At 43.7% G+C, this 23,330-nt stretch overlaps 2 protein-coding genes across 3 annotated transcripts; one reads left to right on the top strand and one right to left on the bottom strand.

Moving 5' to 3' along the window:
* The first annotated feature begins 234 nt into the window (after window positions 1-234).
* LOC133411553 (nucleophosmin-like) lies at window positions 235-5,137 on the top strand. Its single transcript, XM_061694073.1, has 2 exons — window positions 235-473; window positions 4,895-5,137. Exons 1-2 carry the CDS (start codon window positions 325-327, stop codon window positions 5,064-5,066), a joined length of 321 nt encoding a protein of 106 aa, XP_061550057.1. The 5' UTR covers window positions 235-324; the 3' UTR covers window positions 5,067-5,137.
* Window positions 5,138-7,578: 2,441 nt separating this feature from the next.
* Window positions 7,579-22,266, bottom strand: cnpy1 (canopy FGF signaling regulator 1). 2 transcript variants are annotated; one of them, XM_061694070.1, is made up of 6 exons: window positions 22,099-22,266; window positions 21,793-21,894; window positions 20,495-20,610; window positions 9,777-9,989; window positions 8,289-8,424; window positions 7,579-7,765 (listed from the first exon to the last, which is right to left on the bottom strand). In XM_061694070.1, exons 2-6 carry the CDS (start codon window positions 21,878-21,880, stop codon window positions 7,725-7,727), a joined length of 594 nt encoding a protein of 197 aa, XP_061550054.1. In that variant the 5' UTR covers window positions 21,881-21,894; window positions 22,099-22,266; the 3' UTR covers window positions 7,579-7,724. The 2 variants fall into 2 exon arrangements, with proteins under 2 accessions (XP_061550054.1, XP_061550055.1); XM_061694071.1 differs by having other exon boundaries at window positions 8,289-8,385.
* Between the last annotated feature and the right edge of the window lie 1,064 nt (window positions 22,267-23,330).

Raw genomic sequence — 23,330 nt, 5'->3', positions numbered from 1 at the left:
CCTTGCAGTCGGAAGCGCTCGGATGCCGGCGTCGGGACTGCAAACGGGGGGAGTGCGACCCATTTGCAAGTGTGGGCTGCTTGTCCTCACGGAGCGATGCGTGCGTGAGAGAGAGAGAGCGAGAGCGAGAGAGAGAGAGAGAGAGAGAGGGGGGGGGGGGGCGCGCCACGGCATCATATTTGGCAAATAAAAAATATGCTTGCATGGCGCACGGGAGGCCCTGGAGGGTCGCCATTTAACAACTCGCAACTCTTCCGGGTTGGGTTGACGTTTCACTGCAAGTCAAAGCGCTTGCTGTTGCGCGCTCTCCTCCAAAAAAAAAAAATGGAGGAAAAAGACGACGACGACAACAACAACAACAACGACGACGACGACGACGACGACGAGGAGGAGGAGGAGGAGGAGACTTTTTGGACGCGGAACAGGAACGAAGAGCCAATCGGAGCCCGGAGACGCAGAAGCGGACTGACTGAGTGAGTTCGGCAGCCTCAGTCGAAAAACTATATGCTGAAGTCCAAAGATTTGTAGTTGGTCGTTTTTTTTTTTGTTTTTTTTTTGCCGCCTTCCGACATCTCTGCTCAGCAAGGGTGTGACGTGTGTCGGCCGCGAGCGTCTTCGCGTCCGCTCGAATGGCGCCGCGCGGCCCACCTTTGGAAGCGCGCCTTTTCGATTTCGTCGGCAGTCTCGCGAGCGCGGAGTTGCATATCTCGGACGGAAATCCCATTCAAAAAGTGCCACGAAGCTCCCGCGCGCGGTGCGTTCAGGGAACATGCTTTTCATTCCGACGGCACCAAAACATATGGACCTAGATTACGATAGGCTACATTTACATGCATCCGCGAATGTTCGAGCGACTTGTTCTTTCAATTCGTTTCAGAACAAAAACAAACAAAACGACAACAACAACAACAAATCAATATATTCGTATTTATAATAAAACAGCCACGTTGGACTCGTGTTTACATAAGTTATTTGTTTTCCTGCAATAATTCGAGTGTATGTTGACTCGAACATCTCAAAGGCCTTTTTTTGCTGGGCAGAGTCAAACCAAACGGTGGTCTTACTATACTGTGAATGTTTCTTTTTCTTCTTCTTCGATATTTTCCTCGACGGATCGAATAAAAAAAAAAAGTCAACTCATTTGCCTTAAAAGGATGTAAATATACGCTCAAGTATGCGGCAGTGTTGTGATGAGCGAGGGTTGGGGTTTTGTACATGGCAAACGGGACTTTCACATTCAAAAGGCTGAAATCAGTCATTTGCGTTGGTCCTATTTGTCAACCATTTTTCAATTGAGTGTGTGGCCAAATAAAAACAGAGCAAAGCGATTGTTGGGATTTTATTTGAAACAACAGATGCTTTCGGGCAACCCCCCCCCCCCCCCCCCCCGAAAAAAATAAAGGTTCGCAAAGCGGTAAATCGAGTCGATGAGTCTGTCATCTGGAACCAATTTGCATAACAATAACGTAGAGACGGACACACAACATATATGTATATATATATATATATATGTGTGTGTGTGTGTGTGTGTGTGTGTGTGGCAGACGAGGGAAAACTTGACAGAATAATACATATATAGTAGTACACATCTTCAGGCAGGGCTGCGTATAGCATATTTGGAAGTTAGATATTAGTTAAAAAAATTGAAATCACCATCGAATATTGATGCAAATAATATATCTTTTTTTTTTACCCTGAACATGTGAGCTCTTCACAAGATACGAAAATAGAGAACTTTATAATACAAAAAAAAAATAGAAATGTTCAGAAATCACTCACTAAATGAGGGGGGGAAGAAGAAACAAAAACAACAAATGCGGTTGTTTTGCACAAATGTGAAGAATGCAAGTGAAAGTTTATTGAGACCGCGAGCTGTAAAACCTCTTTTCGTGCTGGCACCAAAATGTGTTCAACAACAGTTGGGCTAAATCAAAAGTCATAATGTATGTGATTTTGCGATTTGTGGCTCAATAGTTATTCAATTGGTTGAGATAACAAAGAAAGTCTCGTAGCCACGGTGTGTCAGCAAAAAAACTTTGTCGTGCGAGAAGAAACGGGAGCTTGGAAGAAAATATTTCCTTGAATCTCCTTTTAGCAAAGAAAACGAAAGCGGGGGGGAAGAAAAAAAAAAAGTTTGCCCGAAACGAAAGAGACAAGAGTTACGGGTGACTCCTCAGCAGAAGCTTTGACTCGGACTCTATGAATGGCCGCGAGAGGACTTCATCTGCATTTTCTTTTATGAGCCGTCTCGTATGTGGAAGTGACAGCCGACACTCGCTGACTTGATGAGCTGAGCCCTTCCTTGACTTGGGAGCGAGGAAGGGGGAAGGCGCCGAACACAGCCGCGGTCTGTGTTTGTAAATTGAGAGGGCTCGGATCGCCAGAGAACCTGGACCAAGGTCAAAACACTTCGGGTGTCCGTGCAAATGGCGGCAGGTGCCCGAGCCGCCGCCGAGATCGGTGAGAAAAGGACACGTTATTTCACATTCGAATGCTTCCCGCCACTAAATGAGATTTCACGCGGGTGACGCGAATGCGTTCAACGAGAGCCTTTTGTAACAGGGACGTCATTGTACGTCACGACAGAGAGACTTTTACGAAGCAAAAAAGGTCAAAGGTCACACGTGCTTATCAGGGGAAAAGGTCCAATTCGAACTGTACGGCTCAAGACGTAAAACGCGCATCAGTCAAGCAAGCTTTCGAAAGCTCCCGCTTTCCACCCTGCTCTTTTCGAGAAACAACACTTGTATTTCCACCCGTCCGTTTTCTGCGCGGGTCACGGGCGCGCTGGAGCCGATCCCAGCTAACGGGCAGGAGGCGGGCTACACCCCGGACCGGTCGCCAGCCAATCGCATCGAGTCAAACAACCGCTCGCACCTCAGGGCAATTTAGAGTCCTCAAATCAACCCGCCACACGTCTTTCGGGGATGCGGGAGGGAGGAAAGAAAGCGGAGTACCCGGAGAAAACGTGCAAACTCCACGCGGGCGGGGCCGGGATTTGAACCCCGGTCCTCGGAACTGCGAGGCAGATGCGCTCAGTTGTATTTTCTGCTCGTGAAATGATTTAGTCTCCTTTTTCCCCCCCCCGCTATCATTTGTCCTGAACGTGGACAACAGCATTGAACAAAAGAACACAAACCCCAACCAGAAATATGTGTTTTCTCCCCCCAACACTGCGAAAAACTAAATTCATTGTCCAAAACGTCAAAGCAACATTCAAACTTCAATAACATTTTAAATTGGGCAATTCAACGACATTTTTCAAGTTTTGCTTTCGTGAAAGATGGTTTCCCCGCATTTAACAACAACGAAATGAGTTTCAATAATGAAGACTTTCAAGTTTTTCCAACTTCATTCATGACTGTTTTAGATTTCTGTTGTTGTTGTTGTTGTTTTTACAGTGCATCTTTCTTGTCCATGCCCAAGCCACGGTCAACGGGATTATTGTAATCTGTTACTTTCAAACTGTGGAGAAAATTATTTCTGCACTTTTTTTTTTTTTTTTTTCTTTTCCCCTCCAAAGTTCATGTCCTTTCACTTGTCCTAAATGGCAGACAAATAGAGCAGTGAGCTCCAACCTCCAGCCAAGGCACATATTTTACAATTGAAAAACCAACAAACAAAAATGCCACCAAAGGTGAACACATGAATTATTGTGCGTACTTGCGGCCATCGAACAGAGGAGCATCTCGCGGTCACGGTGCCTCGCTGGCATAAATAGATGAATAAAGATACTTGACTTGGAGATGGATTTTGTTTTTGAGCAATGAAGTAAAATGTTCATCATTTCCCACTTCACACCTGAAGAGCGCTCACGGCACACTGATGTGGTTGGGAATCACTGGAATAGAGAAAAGAGGAGGACATATACACAAGTTCTGATGTCTCCTGTGTGTCTGACAGACAAAAGATGACCCATCAAGTTCCCCTTCCCCCACGGAGTCATTTAGCCATAGTTCTCTAAAACGCTTCCTAGTCAAACCTGAAATATGGAATGAAGGGGACGGGGGCTTTTTGGTGCGGAAATATAATTACGGCCCTGAAAGCTGGAGAAGATGGAGAATGGGGGATGACATCAGACCAATTTCACACCCAGGCTTTAGATGGCCAGGCGAAGCCCGGGCCTTGCGGCGCTACACTGATCAAAGCCTGCTGCAGCCGCCCCAAAAGCCAAAAAAGGGGAGACTTAACTATGCTAATCTCCTGGACAAATATATTTTAATCTTGTTAGAATACAAGTTAATGCCACAGCTCAGTGACCAAACTTTATACATTATAAAGATGAGCGGGGGGGGGGGAAACAAAACAAAAACTTCAATAAATGAAAACAAACAAAAAACGACAAAACAAAACTCTCTCTCGCAAGCACTTCTTTCTATTCACCAATATTGGTGGCTTTAAGTGAAACGGGGGTCAATTTATAAACCAATTTCACTTCAAGCTTTCTTTATTTTACTTACCGATGAATCACGTGTTTTGTTTGTGTCGCAATCATGAGTGGGATATTGGACACTTGTATACAGCAGACCATAACTATAGTGGGGCAAACCAGTATTGAGTCAGTCACCAATTGTGCAAGTTGTCCCACTTCAAAAGATGAGAGAGGCCTGTCATTTCCGTCATCGGTATACCTCACCTATGAGAGACCAAATTGGGGGTGGAGGCGATCTCTTGCCTCGCTTCGCCAAGAGATCGCCGAATTCAGAAAGAGCTTGGAATTCATGCGACAAGTGAAAGAACTAAGATTCGATAATATTGCGCTTTCGATCAAACACGACGTCAACGTCAGCGGAAGTACAAACTCTTAGACTGGAATATCAAATCATGACAGAAACTACGCTGGACATTGAATCACGAAGCATGCGCGACAACCTCATTTTCCCGGGCATTCCAGAAAACGCCCCGGAAGACGGCGAGGTGCAGATTCAACAGTTGACGATGTCCGCCCTCAAGATACAGCAAGATTACCTTCCACCGTGTTCACCGATTGGGAGGCCCTCATCCAGGAAACCGACCACGTCCCATCATTGCAGAGTTTGGACACTTTTAGCAGAGCATGTTTATGAAATCCAAAGGTCGTGAGCTCAAAGGCTCTTTTGTTCGGAATGAACGAGCAGTTCCCCAAGGAAATCAACGAGAGGCGTAAAATCTTGTACCCGTTGATGAAGAATCACCGTGAGAAAGGCAAACGACCGTGGCTAGTCGTAGCTATACATCGACGGCCAACAGTTTCGTGATGCCAACGACACGCCCTGGCTCTTCTCGATAAGTACTTTTTTTTTTTTTTTTTTTATCATTATGTTGTCGTTATGAATTGTCAAAAGTGTATTGTAGTTTGTGTCATTCTTTCCACTTTTGCGGAGATAAACACAAATAAAACATGGAGTCACGCATGCATGAATTCTCTCTCACTCCTATCGGTCTGCTTTCCTGCTCTGCTTGTTTCCACACACACACACACACTAAACACACAAGTCGCTCAAAACTCTTCTTGCGCATTTCAAACAACCACCGCACACCATATTATCCCCTTGTCACTGTTTGCTTTCAGTGTTTGTTCGTTAGCCTTTTACGTACCCTGTCTTTGCTGTACTTAAAATATAGAATCTCTACCACCCACTCTAAATAACATTTGTCAACGCAATACCAAAAAAATCTCCCGAAAACTGTAAAAAACAATAAATAATACATAGTACCCCATTTATTTATAATTATGATACACGCACCCATTATATTTCACACTTACCTTTTGTGCCATGGAATGTCAATGGCATTTGATCGCAGGCAAAGAGAATTATGATTATATCAGTACATTTAAAACAGACCTCCTCCTATTACAAGAAACGCACATTATTGAGTCATAAGAAAAAGGCCTCATTGACTCTAATTTCACTCAGGCTATCTCAGCCTTTTATCACAGAAACAATCCTCAATCAAATAAATACGCAAATTAAAGACAGCCTTGATGTTCCTTTAGCCATCACAGAATTGAATAACGCATTACAAAATATGCAATCAGGACGAGCGCCTGGCCCGGACGGAATCTCCGTTGAATTCAGTAGACATTTCTGGCCAATACTGGCGGCTCTATTTTTCCGAACAGTCAAGGAGATAAACGAAAAAGGTCAAATTAGTAGCCATAGGAACACAGCTTCAATTAAGCTATTACTAAAGTCAGGTAAAGACCCCGCTCTCCCGGCTAATTATCGGCCCTTATCACTGATTCGTGTAGACATCAAGATTATCTCCAAAGCCGAGACTTGAAAAGGCACTCCCGTCGATAATCCACTACGATCAGGCAGGCTACATTCAAGGTAGAAGTTCCGCAAATAATGTCAGACATCTGTTAAATTTAATCAGCATGTCACAGCGTAAAAATCTAAACGCAATCACCATGTCACTCGACGCAGAGAAAGCTTTCGATAAAGTTAACTGGGCTTTCCTGTTTGCGCTACGTCACAAATTTGGCTTTGGAGATTTATTTATACATTGGAGAGCAACATTATACAACACGCCGAAAGCGACAGTCGCCACAAATAGGATGAAATCACAAAGTTTTACTTTACAAAGAGGAACTCGACAAGGATGTCCACTCTCACCAATGCTATTTGCAATATTCATCGAACCTCTTGCTGCTGCTATATGTCAGAATGCTAACGTTAAAAGGTATCTGCTCGCTAGTGATAGAACACAAAATCAATCTGTATGACGACGATATTCTTCTTTATTTACAGGAACCCGAGTATTCTGTTCAGGCAGTCTTCAATCTCATTAAAACATTTTCACAAATATCAGATTACTCGAGCAACAACACTACCAATAACAGCAAACTCATGGACTACTGCAGATCAAATCCCACATGACCCTATTCCGATCGGAAACTAGCACTTGGGTATTAATACTTCGCCACAACTCACAGAGCTAACCAATCTAAATTACACACCACTTCTGGGGGGAAACAAAAATCTCATCTGATTGGAGATGCTGGAATAACTTGGCGATATCACTACTGGGAAGAAGAGTCCCAATGGAAATGAAAACCTCACCTCAAATAACTTATTTATTCTCACTGATTCAATTTAAGACCACATTTAAATGCTTTCAAATTTCACGTTGAAATGAATGATTATTAAGATAAATGCGTGGATGAAAAAAATAAACACAGTTAGAATTACTATGAGGCTGACTGGTGATTTAGTTCTATGCAGGAGTTTGAATTGGAATTTACGAAACACAAAGTCCCCAACTATTTTCGAAATTTCCGCGAGGTATCGTCTTCAATGGATTTAGAAATTAGTATACTTGAGAAAAAAAATGGTCTCCTTTCACACGTTAAATAGAAGAAGACGTCATTAGATTAACACATTTACCTGAACTCCTAAATAAGGCTCACTATCTAAATTGATTTCTATTAATTAGTGTACCATGTCGTCTGTAAAACATTTTATTCCGCAGGCGAAATACGACCACATACAAAACAGAAGGTCCTGCTGCATTCATGTTCTCAATTTGTTAGACTGAGGTTTGAAGTTCATCACCGAGCTGTGCGTGCAAGAGCATCAATTATAAGCAGACAAATGTTCGCAAAATAGTTTTTATTTGTCAGATGTTCATTTGATTAAATAGACCTCTCATTTCCCATTTCATTGAAACAAAGTTGGTCACACCACACCATTTTAAAACTTCAACAACAACAAAAATACGTTAAAAAAAAAAAAAAAAAACTACAACTCCTCATTTGTGTTACTGGTGTCCTTACAGTAGTCTGAAACAAACAAAAAAAAACAACAACAACAGTAAAAACAGGAAATAACAATGAATGGTCGCCCAATAATTTGATCAATTAGATATGCATAGATGCATAAATGGCTATGTGACGGTTGGATGCGCTATTTGAGATGATGCTGGGACACTACTGGACATTGCATTTCTTTTATTATTAGTTAAATAACTCAATGATGATTTCCCTTTAGCAAATAAGCACTTCTAAAAAGGTAAATGTCATTGTACTTCATCACTGACAAGCAATTCATCTAAAATATGAAACTGTGATTATACAGTATGTACATTGTGAATTGTCGCTGGTGAAATTGCACCATGAGCAAACAATTGAAAATGTGGTTTGTCTTCCTAATTATGTTCAGATTCATGTCTACAGCTCATTTGAATGTGAATCGATGAATAACTGACGTTAAAGCCAAATAGCCACTGGAAGTAAAGAGGGGCGGATTGTCGTGATGGGCGGATAATCAAAAAGTGGTAAATATTGTGCAAAGGAGCTGTGGTACCTGAGACATTGTTGCATAACTCCTTGTGCGCATCCTTGGTGTTCTGGCTGAAAAGAGCAATGATATCATCCTCTAGCTCCTCTACGATGGTTTCACACTGCGCGGAAAAAAAACCAGAACAGAAGAAAGTCTTGGCCTGGAGGTAAAAGTCGAGCAGAGCGGCCATGCGTACGCGCGCACACACACACACACACACACACACGCAGTATTGTCACGTTTTTTGTTTTTTCGCCAAACACGAACGGAGGACTGCTGTTTGCAGGGCCGTGGCCATTTTCTCCCACTGTTCAGCCATTTTGACTGTTCTGATTCACAGACATAATTTATGTTCGCACTGATAGCGTCGCGGCGCACGCTGCTGCCGACTCTCACGCGGACGACACGGGTTCGATCAGCGGTCAGCGACACATTGCCCAGCCACTGCTGGTCCCGAGCCCGGGTGCGGAATGGGTGGGTGGTGTCAGGAAGGGCATCTGGCGTAAAAACCGTGCCAAAACAAATCATGCGAGTGACCCACTGTGGCAACCACTGATCGGACACGGCGAAAGTCATCACGACAACATTAGGATTAGCAGTCTGATACCTTTGATTGGCGATATGTTATTCAAATATTGAAACAATAAATACATGAGAGTGCTAGCTTTGAAATGCATGCACCAAGTGAATAAAGTGGTTTAGAGACATTTTGAAAGTCATTTGGGGTTTAAACTTGATCGTTTACATACCAGGTTTTGCCGTGTTTTTAGTTCCAGAGTCGTCATGGTTTCACATTTTGCTGCTGTTGTCGCTGCATTGCAAGTATTTTTCCGCCCTTCACCAAGGTGAATTGCATTTGTTTGCGAGTATATCCTCATTAAAGCCAAATTTAAAAAGCAGTGTTGGTGACAGCCAGGTTGAATGGTGAGTGCAAAAGTGTCAGGCAGGAAAAACAATGTGGGCAAAACTTAAGCCCTTAAAAAACTAATTCCTTGGAAACGCAGATTACTAGCCAAAAGGATCAAACGATCCCATTTCCAGCTTTGAGACTACATATAATCGTATTGTTGACTGATTATGAAGGAGTAGAACATCCAAAACACAGATTTATGCATAACAACGCCGATTTCCATTCCCTACAAAGGCTAGAGGTCATGATATTAGAATATCCCTACCACTGCACAATACACATTTGGTGATAGGAACTGTTCCAGGTTTTTTTTTTTTTTGGGTACGAGTCATGGGGTCTACCTTTGTACTGAACACCAACTTAATTGAGCACCTTCGGCCATATAGTCAAATTGATCAAATGCAGACAGTTAACAAAAAAAAAAGGCCATTTCTTTTCGACTAGATTGGAAACAAATTACAACTTACTCCGGATCAAAAACTACAGCACTATATGAACCTAATTGATTCAAATCTGTCCAAAATGTCTAACACAACCCGACTGGACTTATTAAAAAGCCTAAAAAAAATAAAAAATAAAATGTATACAGCTTTTGCACTCACTGCAAATTTCAAGGCACTGGGAGCTTCAGGTCCATCGAACTGGAAGTTTTTAAGGTCAGGGAAGTCCCCGGTGGAGCCACTGCTCCTCGGCGCAAACCTCATGTGTTGCTTTTTCTGGGTGTGGGGGTCCACGTGGAGGGCATAGTCACTCATGGAACGGCAAACCCCATCCAAGAGTTCACTGAGGTGCGTCTCGGAACGAGCTAGGGGTACCTGGGACCAAAAAAGAAAGGGAGACAAGATACTGACATTCTGATTCCTTAAACATGATCTTTTTCTTTACCGATATCCTTTGTTAGGAAAACCTAGCATGCAAACCAGTAAAAATGGAGACCCTCGTAAAATAGTGAAACATTTACAACAACAAACAAAAAGCATACATTCTCGTAAAATCCGGTGTCATGGCATTGGCAACTGAAAAGATGAAGGTGGGGGGGGGGACTCTTCAATGTTAAAAGTCCTTTGGAGTGCCCTTGTGTTAGCTGTGTTACACCGCAGGGCTCTGTAGGTCACCAGCGTGACCTCCAATTTCTTCATCCTCACGAACAAACCTCACCCTCCGACTCCGACTTTTAACCTGCGCCAATATCTCCCCACCACTCCATGTGAACCCCACGCTCTTTTCCCTGTGCTCCTCCGGAAGACAAAACAGAGAGCAGCCGCGTCTAGACGGGTCAAGACAGGTGCGGCGCCCTGACCGGGGCCGGAAGGACACCCGTATCTGGAGATTGGTGGTGAGGCATGTGGGAGGAGGAGGTGGGGACAGAGCAAAAGAGGGGTGACCAGGGCTGGGAAAAAACACAGAGGGGTGCGTTTCCTGTGGAGGATGGTCGTGAAAGGAGACGGAAAAGACAGGAGGCCTCAACAGAAGCTAAGTGCAGGGTAAATAGCCCACACCTTTTTTGAATCTGCTTTTGTGTGCCAAATTTGCCCTGCTCCATCCTCCAGCGATCAGACGGAGGAAATCTTCCTTCTCCGTTTTCATTCATAACTTGACGACAGTTATTGGGGTCGATGGAAGTGGGTGAGACTCCATTCACAGATTCCTGAAAACTGTGACCCCTTTGTTACCTCAGAATTGGTTGCGTTTCCCTCTGTGCCATGTACAACATGCCACTTCCACCGAAAACATCTATTGATTTGCAATTGAGTCATAATCATATCAATTGATCAATAACGCTCAAAAGACAAATCTTGATTTCATATGAGTAAATGTCACCCGTGCTGAAACAACAACACTTATAAAGTCAGTACATTTTCAAAACGTTACTGATGATTTAAACATTTTGGCGTTCACAGTAAAGGCAATGCTATTGACGGAGCAAATGGTCGCGGCCCATTGAAATGCACTTCTTCTTACACGGTTATCTTTGTGCAATCGTAATAACAGCAAACGTCATTCTTCAGACATTTTAACAAATTCATATCTCAGAAATAACTAACTCAATATTTTGCTGCCTGCTATTGTCTCCCTCACCCTGGCACTTCAGCTCAAAGATCCCTCTGGTGTATTGCAATAACATACAGGTACTTCTCTATAAATTCGAAGTTTCTAATTTATTGCGATGACATACCGAAATAAATTGTGCAACAGAAGTCCGCAGATGACTATTGATGTGATTTATTCGCTGGAAAATGCAATAGGGACATAGCGTACAGCCTCACACAGTTCATTTGAGAACAATAAATCACATCTGCAGGCTTGTAACACAATATATTTAGGTGGGTCATATCAATAAATTAGAATACATATATTCTAATTTACTGACATGTACCTGGAATAAGGTTCTCTCTTCGGTAGCATTAACGGTAAAGACAGCTTAAGTGAAAAAGAAGGACCGTTTGTAAAAGAAGCAGCAAAAAAAATAAAAAAATAAAAAATAAAGACCACTGAAGATGCATTTGTGTTCGTTTTCGTTTTTTAAAAAAAAAAAAACATGTTGCAAATTGTGAAACTTCATTTCAGACACTTAACGGTAAAGATATTTTGGAATTAACAGTTTGAAAAATATTACTTTAGAATAGTTTTTTCTTACAAACATTTATGACCTTTTGATGGATAACAATTGGCAATAAAAAAAAAAATCATTTATTTTCAAAAGGAAATAAACAAAACAAAAACAAAAACCACCCAAACCCTGAAACCAATCACTAATCCCCGTGTCTTTAGGTCAACCCGACCTCTTCCACATGCGATTCATTCATTAGAAATGTGATTCATTCAGAAGACGATCCCTTGAGCTTGACAACGTTGCTGTGCTCAGGCGGAAGGAAGTTGGCGGAACAACAGAATGTTACAGCACAAGGGCAAAGGTTGAAGGGTGAGCAATGAAGGATGTATGTCACCCCAGCCCATGACGATGAGGTTCATCTGTCAATCATTATCTGCCTGCAATAACCTTTTTCATATGTTAAAAAAAAAAATATATATATATATATATATATGTATACACACACATTGTGGGATAATGTGTACATTAAATCAGTAATCATTAAAATGTACTTTTGCAAAATTGTCTAACTACCCAAAATCATTTTCACTACAAATATTTTCGGATTGTTTTTTCTTTTCTTTTCTTCAAATGTTTGTGACAGAAAAAGAGTATGTAGTTTGGCTACTATTCTCATTAAAGTGTGAGATTTTGCACAGTAAAAGCACTTTGTAACAGTGACACACGATTGTGGTTAGAGACTGGTTATTACTGTCCAAATTGAATAAACAATGTGAAGCTACTGATCAAATCTTTACCTCGTGGTAGGTACTGAATGAAAAGTATTTCATAAGACTATTCTTCCACTTTATTACTCTCATCTGGGGGATTAAAAAAAAAAAACCTTTCCCTGTCCAACAACATAACAAAACCATGTTGGTCTATTGCAGCCCTTGGGCTTGTGTCTGAGTCATTATCATGCCATGCTACAAAATGGTTTCGAATTAAACCCCTTCCTTGCCAGTCGCAGCCCTATGAAAAGAAGCTGTCAGTCAATGTGTTGTTTGAAGAATGAGGTGGAAGGGGGTGCATAGGGGGCAATCGGTTGGGCCAGAGAATAGGCTTCTCAGGGATGCTACCCTCCATTCAATTCCCATTGGACAGGGCGCCATTATTACACTGCTGTGGACGGGGGCCTTTCAGTTTCATTGTCCTGCTAAAATGGGCCAATGAAGACCCATAAAAAAATAATAACAATAATAATATTGACTCCAAAGCAGATGGATGGAAAAATAAAAGGACATTTAGTTGACAAAGCATATCAAAACAGAACAGAGTAAAAAGGTTTGATGGCAGAACTTCATCATGCCCATTGGGTGATACAGAGAAATCCAATACAGATTTACATTCAATCTTTGAAAAGCACATAAAAACAAAACATACTCATTGATTTTCCGCACCGTTTATCCTTATAAGGGCGCGGGCGTGCTGGAGCCTATCCCAGCTGACTCCCTGAACCGGTCGCCAGCTAATTGCCGGGAACATATAAACCATTATTCACACTCGCATTCACACCTACGGGCAATTTAGAGTCTTCAATCAACCAACCACGCAGGTTTTTGGGATGTGGGAGGAAAGCGGGGTGCCCGGAGAAAAGCCACGCAGGCACGGGGAGAACATGCAAACTCCACACAGGCGAGGCCGGATTTGAACCCGGGTCTTCGGAACTGTGAGGGAGATGTGCTAACCAGGTTACCACCGTGCCGCCCACTAAAACATAGCCTACAGCTATTTTCTGTCAGCATTTCAGAAGAAGCTGTGATATACGCAGTGCATAAAGCGGTGGTGTGACACAAATCGGAGAGCTTCGAAGTATCCTCCCCACAGACTCACTACGGCCCGAGGTCAGCAGCACCCCATCCCCACTCTACACAATGTTGATGGTGCACTGCCTCCAGAATTTCCTCGAAGCCGCCCGGACGTTTTTCTCCGTTGCCTCACCAAACCCCTCCCACGCCAGAGTTTTTGCCTCAGTGACCACCAAAGCTGCATTCCACTTGGCTAGTCGGTACCCATCAGCTACCTCATGAGTCCCACAGGCCAAAAATGCCCGATAGGACTCCTTCAGCTCGACGGCATCCCTCACCGTTGGTGTCCACCAACGGGTTTGGGGTTGCCGCCATGACAGGAACCAACCACCTTACGGCCACAGCTCTGGTTGGCCGCCTCGTCAATGGAGGTGCGGAACATGGTCCACTCGGACTCAATGTCCCCTACCTCCCCCGGAACATGAGCAAAGTTCAGTCGGAGGTAGGAGTTGAATTTTCTTCTGACAAGGGACTCTGCCAGACATTCCCAGCAGACCTTCACAATATCTTCCCCCACCAACGGAGCCGACACACCTCCAGGTGTTGATCAGTTGACAGCTCCGCCCCTCTCTTCACCCAATTGTCCAAGACATATGGCCGTTCCTCCCAATCACACCCTTCCAGGTCTCATTGTCATTGCCCACGTGAGCATTGAAGTCCCCCGGCAGAACAATGGAGTCCCCAGTGGGAGCGCTCTCCAGCACCCATTCCAAGGACTCCAAAAAGGGTGGGTACTCTGAACTGCTGTTTGGTGCATAGGCACAAACAACAGTCAGGACCCGTCCCCCCCACCCGAAGGCGGAGGAAGGCTAACCTCTCCTCCACCAGAGTGAACCCCAATACACAGGCGCCGAGCCTATGGGCAATAAGTATACCCACACCTGCTCGGCGCCTCTCACCGTGCGCAACTCCAGAGTGATGGTACCAGAGCCCAAGCTATGTCTGGAGGCGAGCCTGACTATGTCTAATCAGAACTTCTCTACCTCGCACACCAGCTCGGGCTCCTTCCCTGCCAGAGAGGTGACGTTCCACGTCCCTAGAGCCAGCTTCTGTAGCCGGGGATAGGACCGCCAAGGTCCCTGCCTTCGGCCACCGCCCAGCTCGCAACGCACCCGACCCCCTAAGGGGGGGTCATCTCCAGCATTTGCCTTCCTATATTATTTACATCCTGTTTTAATTGGCAGTGCAGTTTTATTTTAAGGTTTGATACTGTATTTCTTCCATGTTTGGCTTTCATTCGGAGGAATTTTTTTTCACAATACATGGACTGCAGCTTCCGCGTGCATTTCCTCACAACCACACCGTTTGTTTTTCCTGGTCTTCCTGAATCAAGTCTACACATGCGCAGTAAGATCGATTAGTCAGTCGAAATGATCAATGATTGATGTTTTGTTTTTTTAAGCATGTGAATTGAGAATAATAAAAAAATAATTTAGATTAGATAGATCGATCGATAGATGGATTAGATAGTTTTAGATGGAAGACTCAATTTGGGGGGGGGGGGGGGGGGGAGACGTTACGGGGTCTGTAGAAATTTCGGGACCCCAGGCTTTTGCCTGCGCTCGCCTGATGGTAGTCTGCCTTTGTGAGGCAGAATACTGTCTGCCTTACCTTGTGCTTTTATCTGCGGTTTTATGCAATCAGCAAAATGAAAAAAGCAACACCAATATTAAATACATTAGCCTGACTACGGAAAATTAACGTTTTAAAAGTGTCTGAAATCGTTATATTGGAGCGGTGAACAGGCACTTGCTAACAGCCTCCGCTGTTGTACTCCCATAATTTTACCAATAGACTCGCAATCTGAGGTGAGGCACGTCTTGCCATTTAAACAGGATTTTATTTATATATATATGAACATTGAGAAATTCCTTTGGCAATTGAAAATGGCTTTACTCTCTGTTATTCAGTCCCGTTTGTGAACCATGATATGTGTCACCGTGTAAGCACACCATTGTGTATCCTCTCATTCTCAATGCATGACTTCCCACCGGTCGCTATGAGATCAGCTTGCCTTCCAACTAAGTTCAATGTCTTAAATGTGTCATTGTTACAGCAAGTAGGTTTAACTTTTGTGCCACAGAGCAGCCCCATGCCCCCAGGAAGTCCTACTGTGAAGAGGCCAAAGAGCAGAGACTTAAAACCAGCAAATCCTCCTCACTGATGGCATCTAAGCTGCGACATCCCTCCCTCTCTGATTCACACTAGGTCAAAAGCTGCTGAAAAGGAGGGAGCTGCGAGGGCATGGGATCAAGGTTTGACTTCTTCTGTGGTTCAGTAACATTTGATTGACTAAACGACAGGTGGAAAACTGTGTCAGCAAAGGGCAGAGGAGGAGCTCATCCCTGAGTGAACTAAACTGTTCTTCCCTGGTGACTGGAATGGTAACAATTCAGCAATTCTTCGCCACGATATTGTAAAACCTGGGTAAAGGTTTATGAATTGAATACTCAGATGGCTTGTGTTAAGAGCATGGGCATATATTTTTATTTTATTGCAAAAGTTAAAATTGTATATTTCATCATTTCAACAACGATAATGATCTAAATCAGGGTTGACCAGTTGTTTTTTTTCACCCAAATTACAAATGTGATACCATTTATGAATTGCAGCATTTTATGCAAGGTAGTATAGTTGGAGAATCGATATAATAGAGATAAAAACAGTTTACTGATAAGCCGCAATAAACTGTGTAAACGGCTAGTTTCACCATTTCAAATTTTAATTAGCTTTTGTACTGTGTATTTATCATCTCTAATAGTAGCTGTCTTTGGGCTTCTCCCATCTGGTGCACGATGCAACTGCAAAAAGAGAAACAAGACGCAACACGTCGAAGAAAGCGGAGAAGATGCACGATGTTACAAAATACGGGAGAAGGCAAAACAGGTGACTGATATTTTTTCTCCCGCAATAGAAGACTAAGGCATAAGCGTTGGGACCTTTCATTTTTAAGAGACTTGACACAGTATTAGCATTTCATACCTTATCATTTCTACTGTATACAGTGGAATCTCGATTGACTGGACGTCGATTTAACGGATATCGGAAGTAATGGATCGTCTGAACGGTACATGTTACAAAAATAGTTTCCACAGGCGTTGACAAAATCTGTTAATTCCAGAATTGGCCGCTGTTGTTTATTGGCACTGTGGCGCAATGTCGGCAGACATTGGGACACACACATTGCTGGGTCACAGATATACAATGCGACTAGATCCAACCAACAGACGTGACTCCCGTGCCTACTTGACAGCCATGTTGAATGTAGTGACATTCCGTCAAAGGCAACGCATTGACATTTCAGGCCACTTATTGATGTGGCAGCCATGATGGCAGTTCTATCAATTGTCGTATAAGAGGTCTACACAGAGAAAGCGCAGCATGGCGGCGCTGTTAACTTCAAGAGGAATACATGTGGGCTGTATGTGCCACCATTTGAATCATTATTTGAATTTGAATTGCTAAATTTAATCTAATTATTAAACAATGATTTCATTTAACAATGAATTTGAAAAACAATTTGAATTTGCGGCCCCGCCTGTGTGGAGTTTGCATGTTCTCCCCGTGCCTGCGTGGCTTTTCTCCGGGCACTCCGGTTTCCTCCCACATCCCAAAAACAGGCGTGGTAGGATAATTGAAGACTAGAAATGTCCACGTAGGTGTGAATGTGAGTGCGAATGCTTGTTTGTTTGCATGTGCCCTGCGATTGGCCGGCAACCCGTTCAGGGTGTACCCCGCCTCCTGCCCGATGACAGCTGGGATGGGCTCCGGCTCGCCCGCGACCCTCGTGAGGAGGAGCGGCTCAGAAAATGGATGGATGGGTGGAATTTGCATTGCTTGATTTGAAACACTGCATGGAAAACCTGCATCTTCATAGTATCCATCCATTTTCCGCACCACTAGCGTGCCGTGGGTGCTGGTGCCTATCCCAGCTGACTCTGGGCGAGAGGTGGGGTACACCCTTTTCGAGGCGACGTCATCCAGGCATTTTCATTCACTTCGAATTTGATGGCTGCAACACGTTCCAAAAAAGCTGGGACAGTTGACACAAAAGACTCAAAGTTGAGGAATGCTCGTCAAACACGTGTTTGGAACATCCCACAGGTGATCAGGCTCATTGGGAACAGGTGGGTGCCGTGATTGGCTAGAAAAGGAGCTTCCCTGAATTGCTCAGTCATTCACAAGCAAAGATGGAGCGACGTTCACCTCTTTGTGAACAAGTGCGTGAGAAAATAGTCCAACAGTTTAGGGACAATGTTCCTTCACGTACAATCGCAAGGAATTGAGGGATTTCATCATCGACGGTCCATAAGATCATCAAAAGATTCAGAGAATCTGGAGAAATCACTGCATGTAAACGTCCCTCAGGCGGCACTGCATCAATGTGTAAATGATATCACCATATGGGCTCAGGAACACTTCAGAAAACCAATGTCAGTAAATACAGTTGGGCGCTACATCCGGAAGTGCAACTTGAAACTCTACTGCCCAGGAAGCCCAACAGAAGACATTTTGTGAGGTCATGTTTCTTCACTTTCTTGTGTCATTTGATTGGTGAACTCGACTTAAACGTCACTCGCGCTTAAATTGGATTGGAGCAAACAGCGCCCAACGCGGAAGTTGAAGTCTTGTGCATGAATTGTTGATAAATAAGCAATAATTGATAAATAAAAGTTGCGAGTGACATTTAGAACATTGTAACGGAGTAAATGTGTTTTTTCAGGTCTCATCAACTCCTGTGACCAAAGCAGGCCCCGAGGGCACAGGCGGAATCTCAGGCGGATGCCCTCGCATATTAGTCCGCTGTGGAGTAATATTCAGAAATTACATGCGTGTGTGGAATGGATCTAGCTGCCAGCGTTCAAGGAGTACGAAACAGCCTGTGACGACAGCGACGGCGAACCCCCCCCCCCCACCCCCACCCCCAGGAAAGCAAATCATCGGATCCATCCAATCCATGGAAATGGCCTATTTAGAGTTCAAAACGGCGAATTTCGCCAAAAGGCGTCTGATTTAGATGTATAGTATCTCTCTCTCACGTGCACAAACATACGCAAATTGTTTCTTCAGTTGCCTGAGCATTGGAGCATCAGCTCAGGAGAAACAGGAGCGAGACACCTGCCTATTGCCTAGTTGCCACAATTCGCCTGTATCCAGTGTTTTGAACGTCATGTGCCTGTTTTCTTCATCTCATTTTTATTCCCGCTTTTTCCTTCCTCGTTTTCACTTGCATATGTAAGTAGTTTTCTACTTATCTCGCATCTTGGTTCGAAACATTTTTAGTTTCCATTATTTTTCTTCTATGTTGTAGTTTTCCGTTTGTATTTCCTGCTTGTTGCTTGCTTTTTAGTGTCCCCTTGGTTCAATAAAGTCGTGTTTAATATCTCTTATTTGGTTGTCTGTTTTGGGGTTCAGTGTATTTGCGCGCGCACACACACACACACACACACACGATCAATTCTACTTGTAAAAAGGACTGCAAGTGTATCCCACGCATCTACGTAAGATCACTGTCTCAGGTCTCATATTGACCTAAAGAGACAACCGTTTCCTCATTTCTTAGGTCGTGCTGCTTTAGCTTCAAAAGTTAGATTTTTTTTTTTTAAGAATGATCTGCATCTATTCATTCAAGTGTGTTGTGTTGTAAAGGTACGGCTGTGTAAATGCTTCCTCCATTACCCTTGAAATAGACAAGAGCGGCGGCACAGTGAGCGACCGGTTAGCACACCCACCTCACTGTTCTGAAGAACGGGGTTCAAATCCCGGCCCCGCCTGTGTGGAGTTTGCATGTTCTCCGCGTGCCCACGTGGGTTTTCGGCGTGTACTCCGGTTTCCTCCCACATCCCGAAAAACGTGTGCTAGGTTGATTGAAGACTCTAAATTACCTGTATGTGTGAATGTGAGTGCTCATGGTTGTTTGTTTATATGTGCCCTGTGATTGGGTGGCGACCAGTTCAGGGCGTGAATATAGCTGGGATAGGCTCCAGCACGCCCGCGACTCTAGTGAGTATAAGCGCTACAGAAAATTCATGGATGGATAGACAGGAGGCAATAGACACAATGGCAAATAATTCCTTTCGTACCTGGCCCACATCATTAAAGCGAATAAAATTGATGAGTGGTTACAACCCCTTAGTGTGATTGGCTGGCGACCAGTTCAGGGCGTACCCCGCCTCTCACCCGAAGTCAGCCGAGATAGGCGCCAGCACACCCGCAATCCTAGCGAGCATAAGCAGTTCAGAAAAGGGATGGATGGATGGATGGACGGACGGACGGACGGATGGACAACGCCTGAGGCTTCTCCATCTCAAGCGTTTGGTAGCTAAGCCCGCACCCGTGGGACTCGGCCGGGCACAGCCCGAAGAGGCAATGCGGGCCCCCCTTCCCACATGGGCTCACCCCCCTCACCTTTCAAAAACAAAACATTTGGACCACTACGTTGAAAATGGGCATTTTCAAATATAAACAAAAAGCTTCTGTGTTTTAAGTCTAAAGTCAAGTTGAGCCTTTCATAGGTTTATCCAAGCAAGTCCCAACATTTAAAATTGGCGACTTGAGTTTGACTCAACATCTGTCTCGAGTCCTCCACCCCTGGATTTCACTTGATTGTTTTCAACACGGTTGTGGGTTTCAATCCGGGCTGCGGCCTCGCCATGTGTGGAGTTTGGTTTGCGCAGTCCTCGTGTGAAAGCTTTCTACAGGCATTCCAAAAACAGTTCATTGAAGACTCTTAATTGTTTGTAGGTGTGAATGGTTGTTTGTTTATATGTCGATTTGCTGGCAACCAGTAAGGGTGTAGCCCACCCCTCACCCAAAGTCAGCTGGGATGGGCTCCAGCTCCCCCATGACACGAGTGAAGACAGGCAGTGTAAGAAACGGATGGATGCTTTTCACTGCTGTATGCGTCGCTGTATTTTACCTTTTTGTCTTTCATGCTTCCATCTGGATTGAGTCTAAAGCTGCCAATATTAATGGTTTGCTTTGGGTCCACCTGGTCGATTGAGTGTGTCAATTCGTCAACAATTGCACGGCAAGCTGGAAAACACACATGAAGTTCAGCGACAGGACGGGTTTCAGTTGGCAATGTACAATGCACATTATATGAAAATACTGGACATCTTTTAACGGGTGGCATGAAAATCTATCGTGCAGATGACTGTATCCTCATGGCTGAAACGTGACAATCACAGGCAAATGAAGGAATGAAGTTGATTTCGTTTGCAAATTTTTCTCATAAAAACACAAAACCCTGTTGCGAGAGATGCTCTGGTTTAAATAGCATGAGATGATCTAAATATCGGAACTTTTATGTCTTTTTTTGCACCTCTCGCCAACAAATTCCTTCCTTTGATAATACAATAAGCTAAAACAAAATGTTTTCCCTAATTCCTCACAACAAAAGCATCACTTGTTGCGGTCTAATCAAACGCATGTTCATGTATTTCCAATTTGGGACTTCTTTTTCCAGTGATACAAATTCTTTTTCAGATGAAAACAAAAACTAACAAAAAGGACAATCGGGAGCTATAAGCAAAGACATATATTCTATATACTTATTAACTCATTGAGAAGTTGGATGCTGTGTAGGATTAATTTTTCCTTTGTGATTTAGTTGTAAAATCTCTCAACTATTGAGCACACAAATTGATTGATGTTGATCATCTATAATTATGCTGCACATACATCGAGACATTGTTTTTCAGATTTTTTTTTCCCCCCCACAACTCGTAGAATTTTTTGCGCCCTGCGTTCGTCTGGCGACCAGTTCAGGGCGCACCGTGCCTCTCGCCCACAGTTAGCCGGGCCAGGCGCCAGCGACCCCCGGGAAATGGATGGATAGATTGGGACAGAACAGTAATGAACGTTGAAAAGTGGGATTCATGAAACGGACTCACTTGCACAATACCAACCTCTCCATTAATCATCCAACAAGTGTCACTGAAGGATGAGTATTGCATTTGAGTTGACTTTGAATCATTTCAAGTCACTTCTTTTGACACTTTTATGACAGTTCTGAATGTTACATTTGACTTTGCCGAAGCTTCAACCTGGACCAGATTACTTTTTTTCGAGAGAGGAGAAAAAAACGGTCTTGAAATCACAAACGGCGGAAGCGATGATTGGGACTCAAATGTGTGCACGGAAACGGAATTTGCAGTTGAGGACAAGTGTCACACCAACGGACTAACATGAAGATATGAAGTAACGTTTACATACCAGAACAGTACAGCGTCTGGTCCCGCTTAGCCTGGTAGCAGCAGATGAATAACATGATAAGAGTCGTCCGAATAATCCATGGGCCCATCGCGTGCCGTTGACCTGGAAGAGAGGGCAGCTCGGGTCAAAGTGGAAAGACAATGGGCAAGCGTGTCGTCGGACCCTGCTCGAACCGACCAACAGCTAACGCTAACGCTAACGCTAACGCTAACGTTAACGAAGGACTGTTCGTAATCTAACAAATGTGGTTATATAACGACGACGACGACGACGAGCAACTGTCATACATGGCATTTTCGGGTTTACCTGCTTTGGACTTCACACAAACTGTCAAATGATGTCGACCCTCTCAGGAGTCATTCGTAACAGTACAACTACGTGACTTCCGGACAACTTTCAAACATAAAACCAAACGTCAACCCTGAAAAACGTTTCGGTAATACCACCTAAAAATACCATGTCCACAACGTAGGACCTGACTCAAACTCCGCAGGGGGGGGGGAAGAAAAACAAACAAAAACACACACAAACCACCCAACAACCGAGTAGTACATTTGATTTCATCTTTCCAAAACAAAAGCGTGCTTTATTTTGAAGGCAAATGGCTCAAAGTTCGCGGGCGACTGTAGCCACTTCCTTCTGACTTGACTGGCCGGTCTGTCACCGCTGTGGCAACGTGCCTGACGGCGGTGTCGCCACGTTCAGCCGACCGGGTGCCCGTCAGCCAATCGCATCTTTATGTGACGTGCTCATTTTCAATTCCAGCGCTCCGCAATAGACTACGGCTGGCAGTCGTGTTTATATGAAATGGATTTTAGGATCATATAAACCGCATATGATAATGTAATTCATCGCTAACATTGTCTTCTACCTCGAAAAATCAACAAAGTGTAAGGTAACTAAGTTTTCTTGACATGTTTATGACTGAACTGGCTCGACTGTGTTTTAAAGGTATAATCATGGCACGGATCAGTGGTGGAATGCGCAGAATCTCAGCACACATGACCGTCAACATCGGTTTTTCGAATCACGTGTAGGCTATTAATTTACATTCCTGTTCCGTATGGGCCATAGGGTTAACCCAGTCAATCGCGGGACATATAAATATAAAGAAACAACAAATATATATATATATACATATACATACGTGTGTGTGTGCCGACTGACCTTTTTCGAAAGATATACTTTTCAAAGTACATTATGGGTTCATATGTCCAAAATTATATATTTTAGCTTCATTATTTTCCTTTTGAAATAAAAAATTAGGCAATGTTCACAAAGATTTTTGTGAATTTACGCTAATTAATCTGCAAAAGAAAACAACTTCAAACCTCGAATTTAGCACGGCCAAATGACATTCGTGTGTGATTGATTTTTTTATAGCCAAATGTTGAGTGATACTGTTTTCCTGAAATTTGAAGCCGTTTTTGAACAGGTTTCCAATAGGCGATATCGCCCCAACGATAAGGTGACGACTCGAGGAGGAGTGCGCTGGTGTATCTGCAGATATACATGTACAGTATGTATTTTCCTATATT

This window comes from Phycodurus eques, chromosome 13 (assembly GCF_024500275.1).
Source record: "Phycodurus eques isolate BA_2022a chromosome 13, UOR_Pequ_1.1, whole genome shotgun sequence".
Taxonomy (NCBI): Eukaryota; Metazoa; Chordata; class Actinopteri; order Syngnathiformes; family Syngnathidae; genus Phycodurus; species Phycodurus eques.
This window is presented reverse-complemented; position numbering and strand designations above follow the sequence as displayed.

Excerpts from the sequence above, each read along its gene's own strand:
- cnpy1 (XM_061694070.1), bottom strand. The coding sequence starts at position 21,880 with ATGGGCCCATGGATTATTCGGACGACTCTTATCATGTTATTCATCTGC. Across the intron at positions 8,425-9,776 it reads CCAGTGCCTTGAAATTTGCA|GCCAAGACTTTCTTCTGTTC; the intron begins GTGAGTGCAAAA and ends TTTTACCTCCAG. Across the intron at positions 7,766-8,288 it reads GTTATGCAACAATGTCTCAG|ACTACTGTAAGGACACCAGT; the intron begins GTACCACAGCTC and ends TGTTTGTTTCAG.
- LOC133411553 (XM_061694073.1), top strand. The coding sequence starts at position 325 with ATGGAGGAAAAAGACGACGACGACAACAACAACAACAACGACGACGAC. Across the intron at positions 474-4,894 it reads CGCAGAAGCGGACTGACTGA|AAAACGCCCCGGAAGACGGC; the intron begins GTGAGTTCGGCA and ends CGGGCATTCCAG.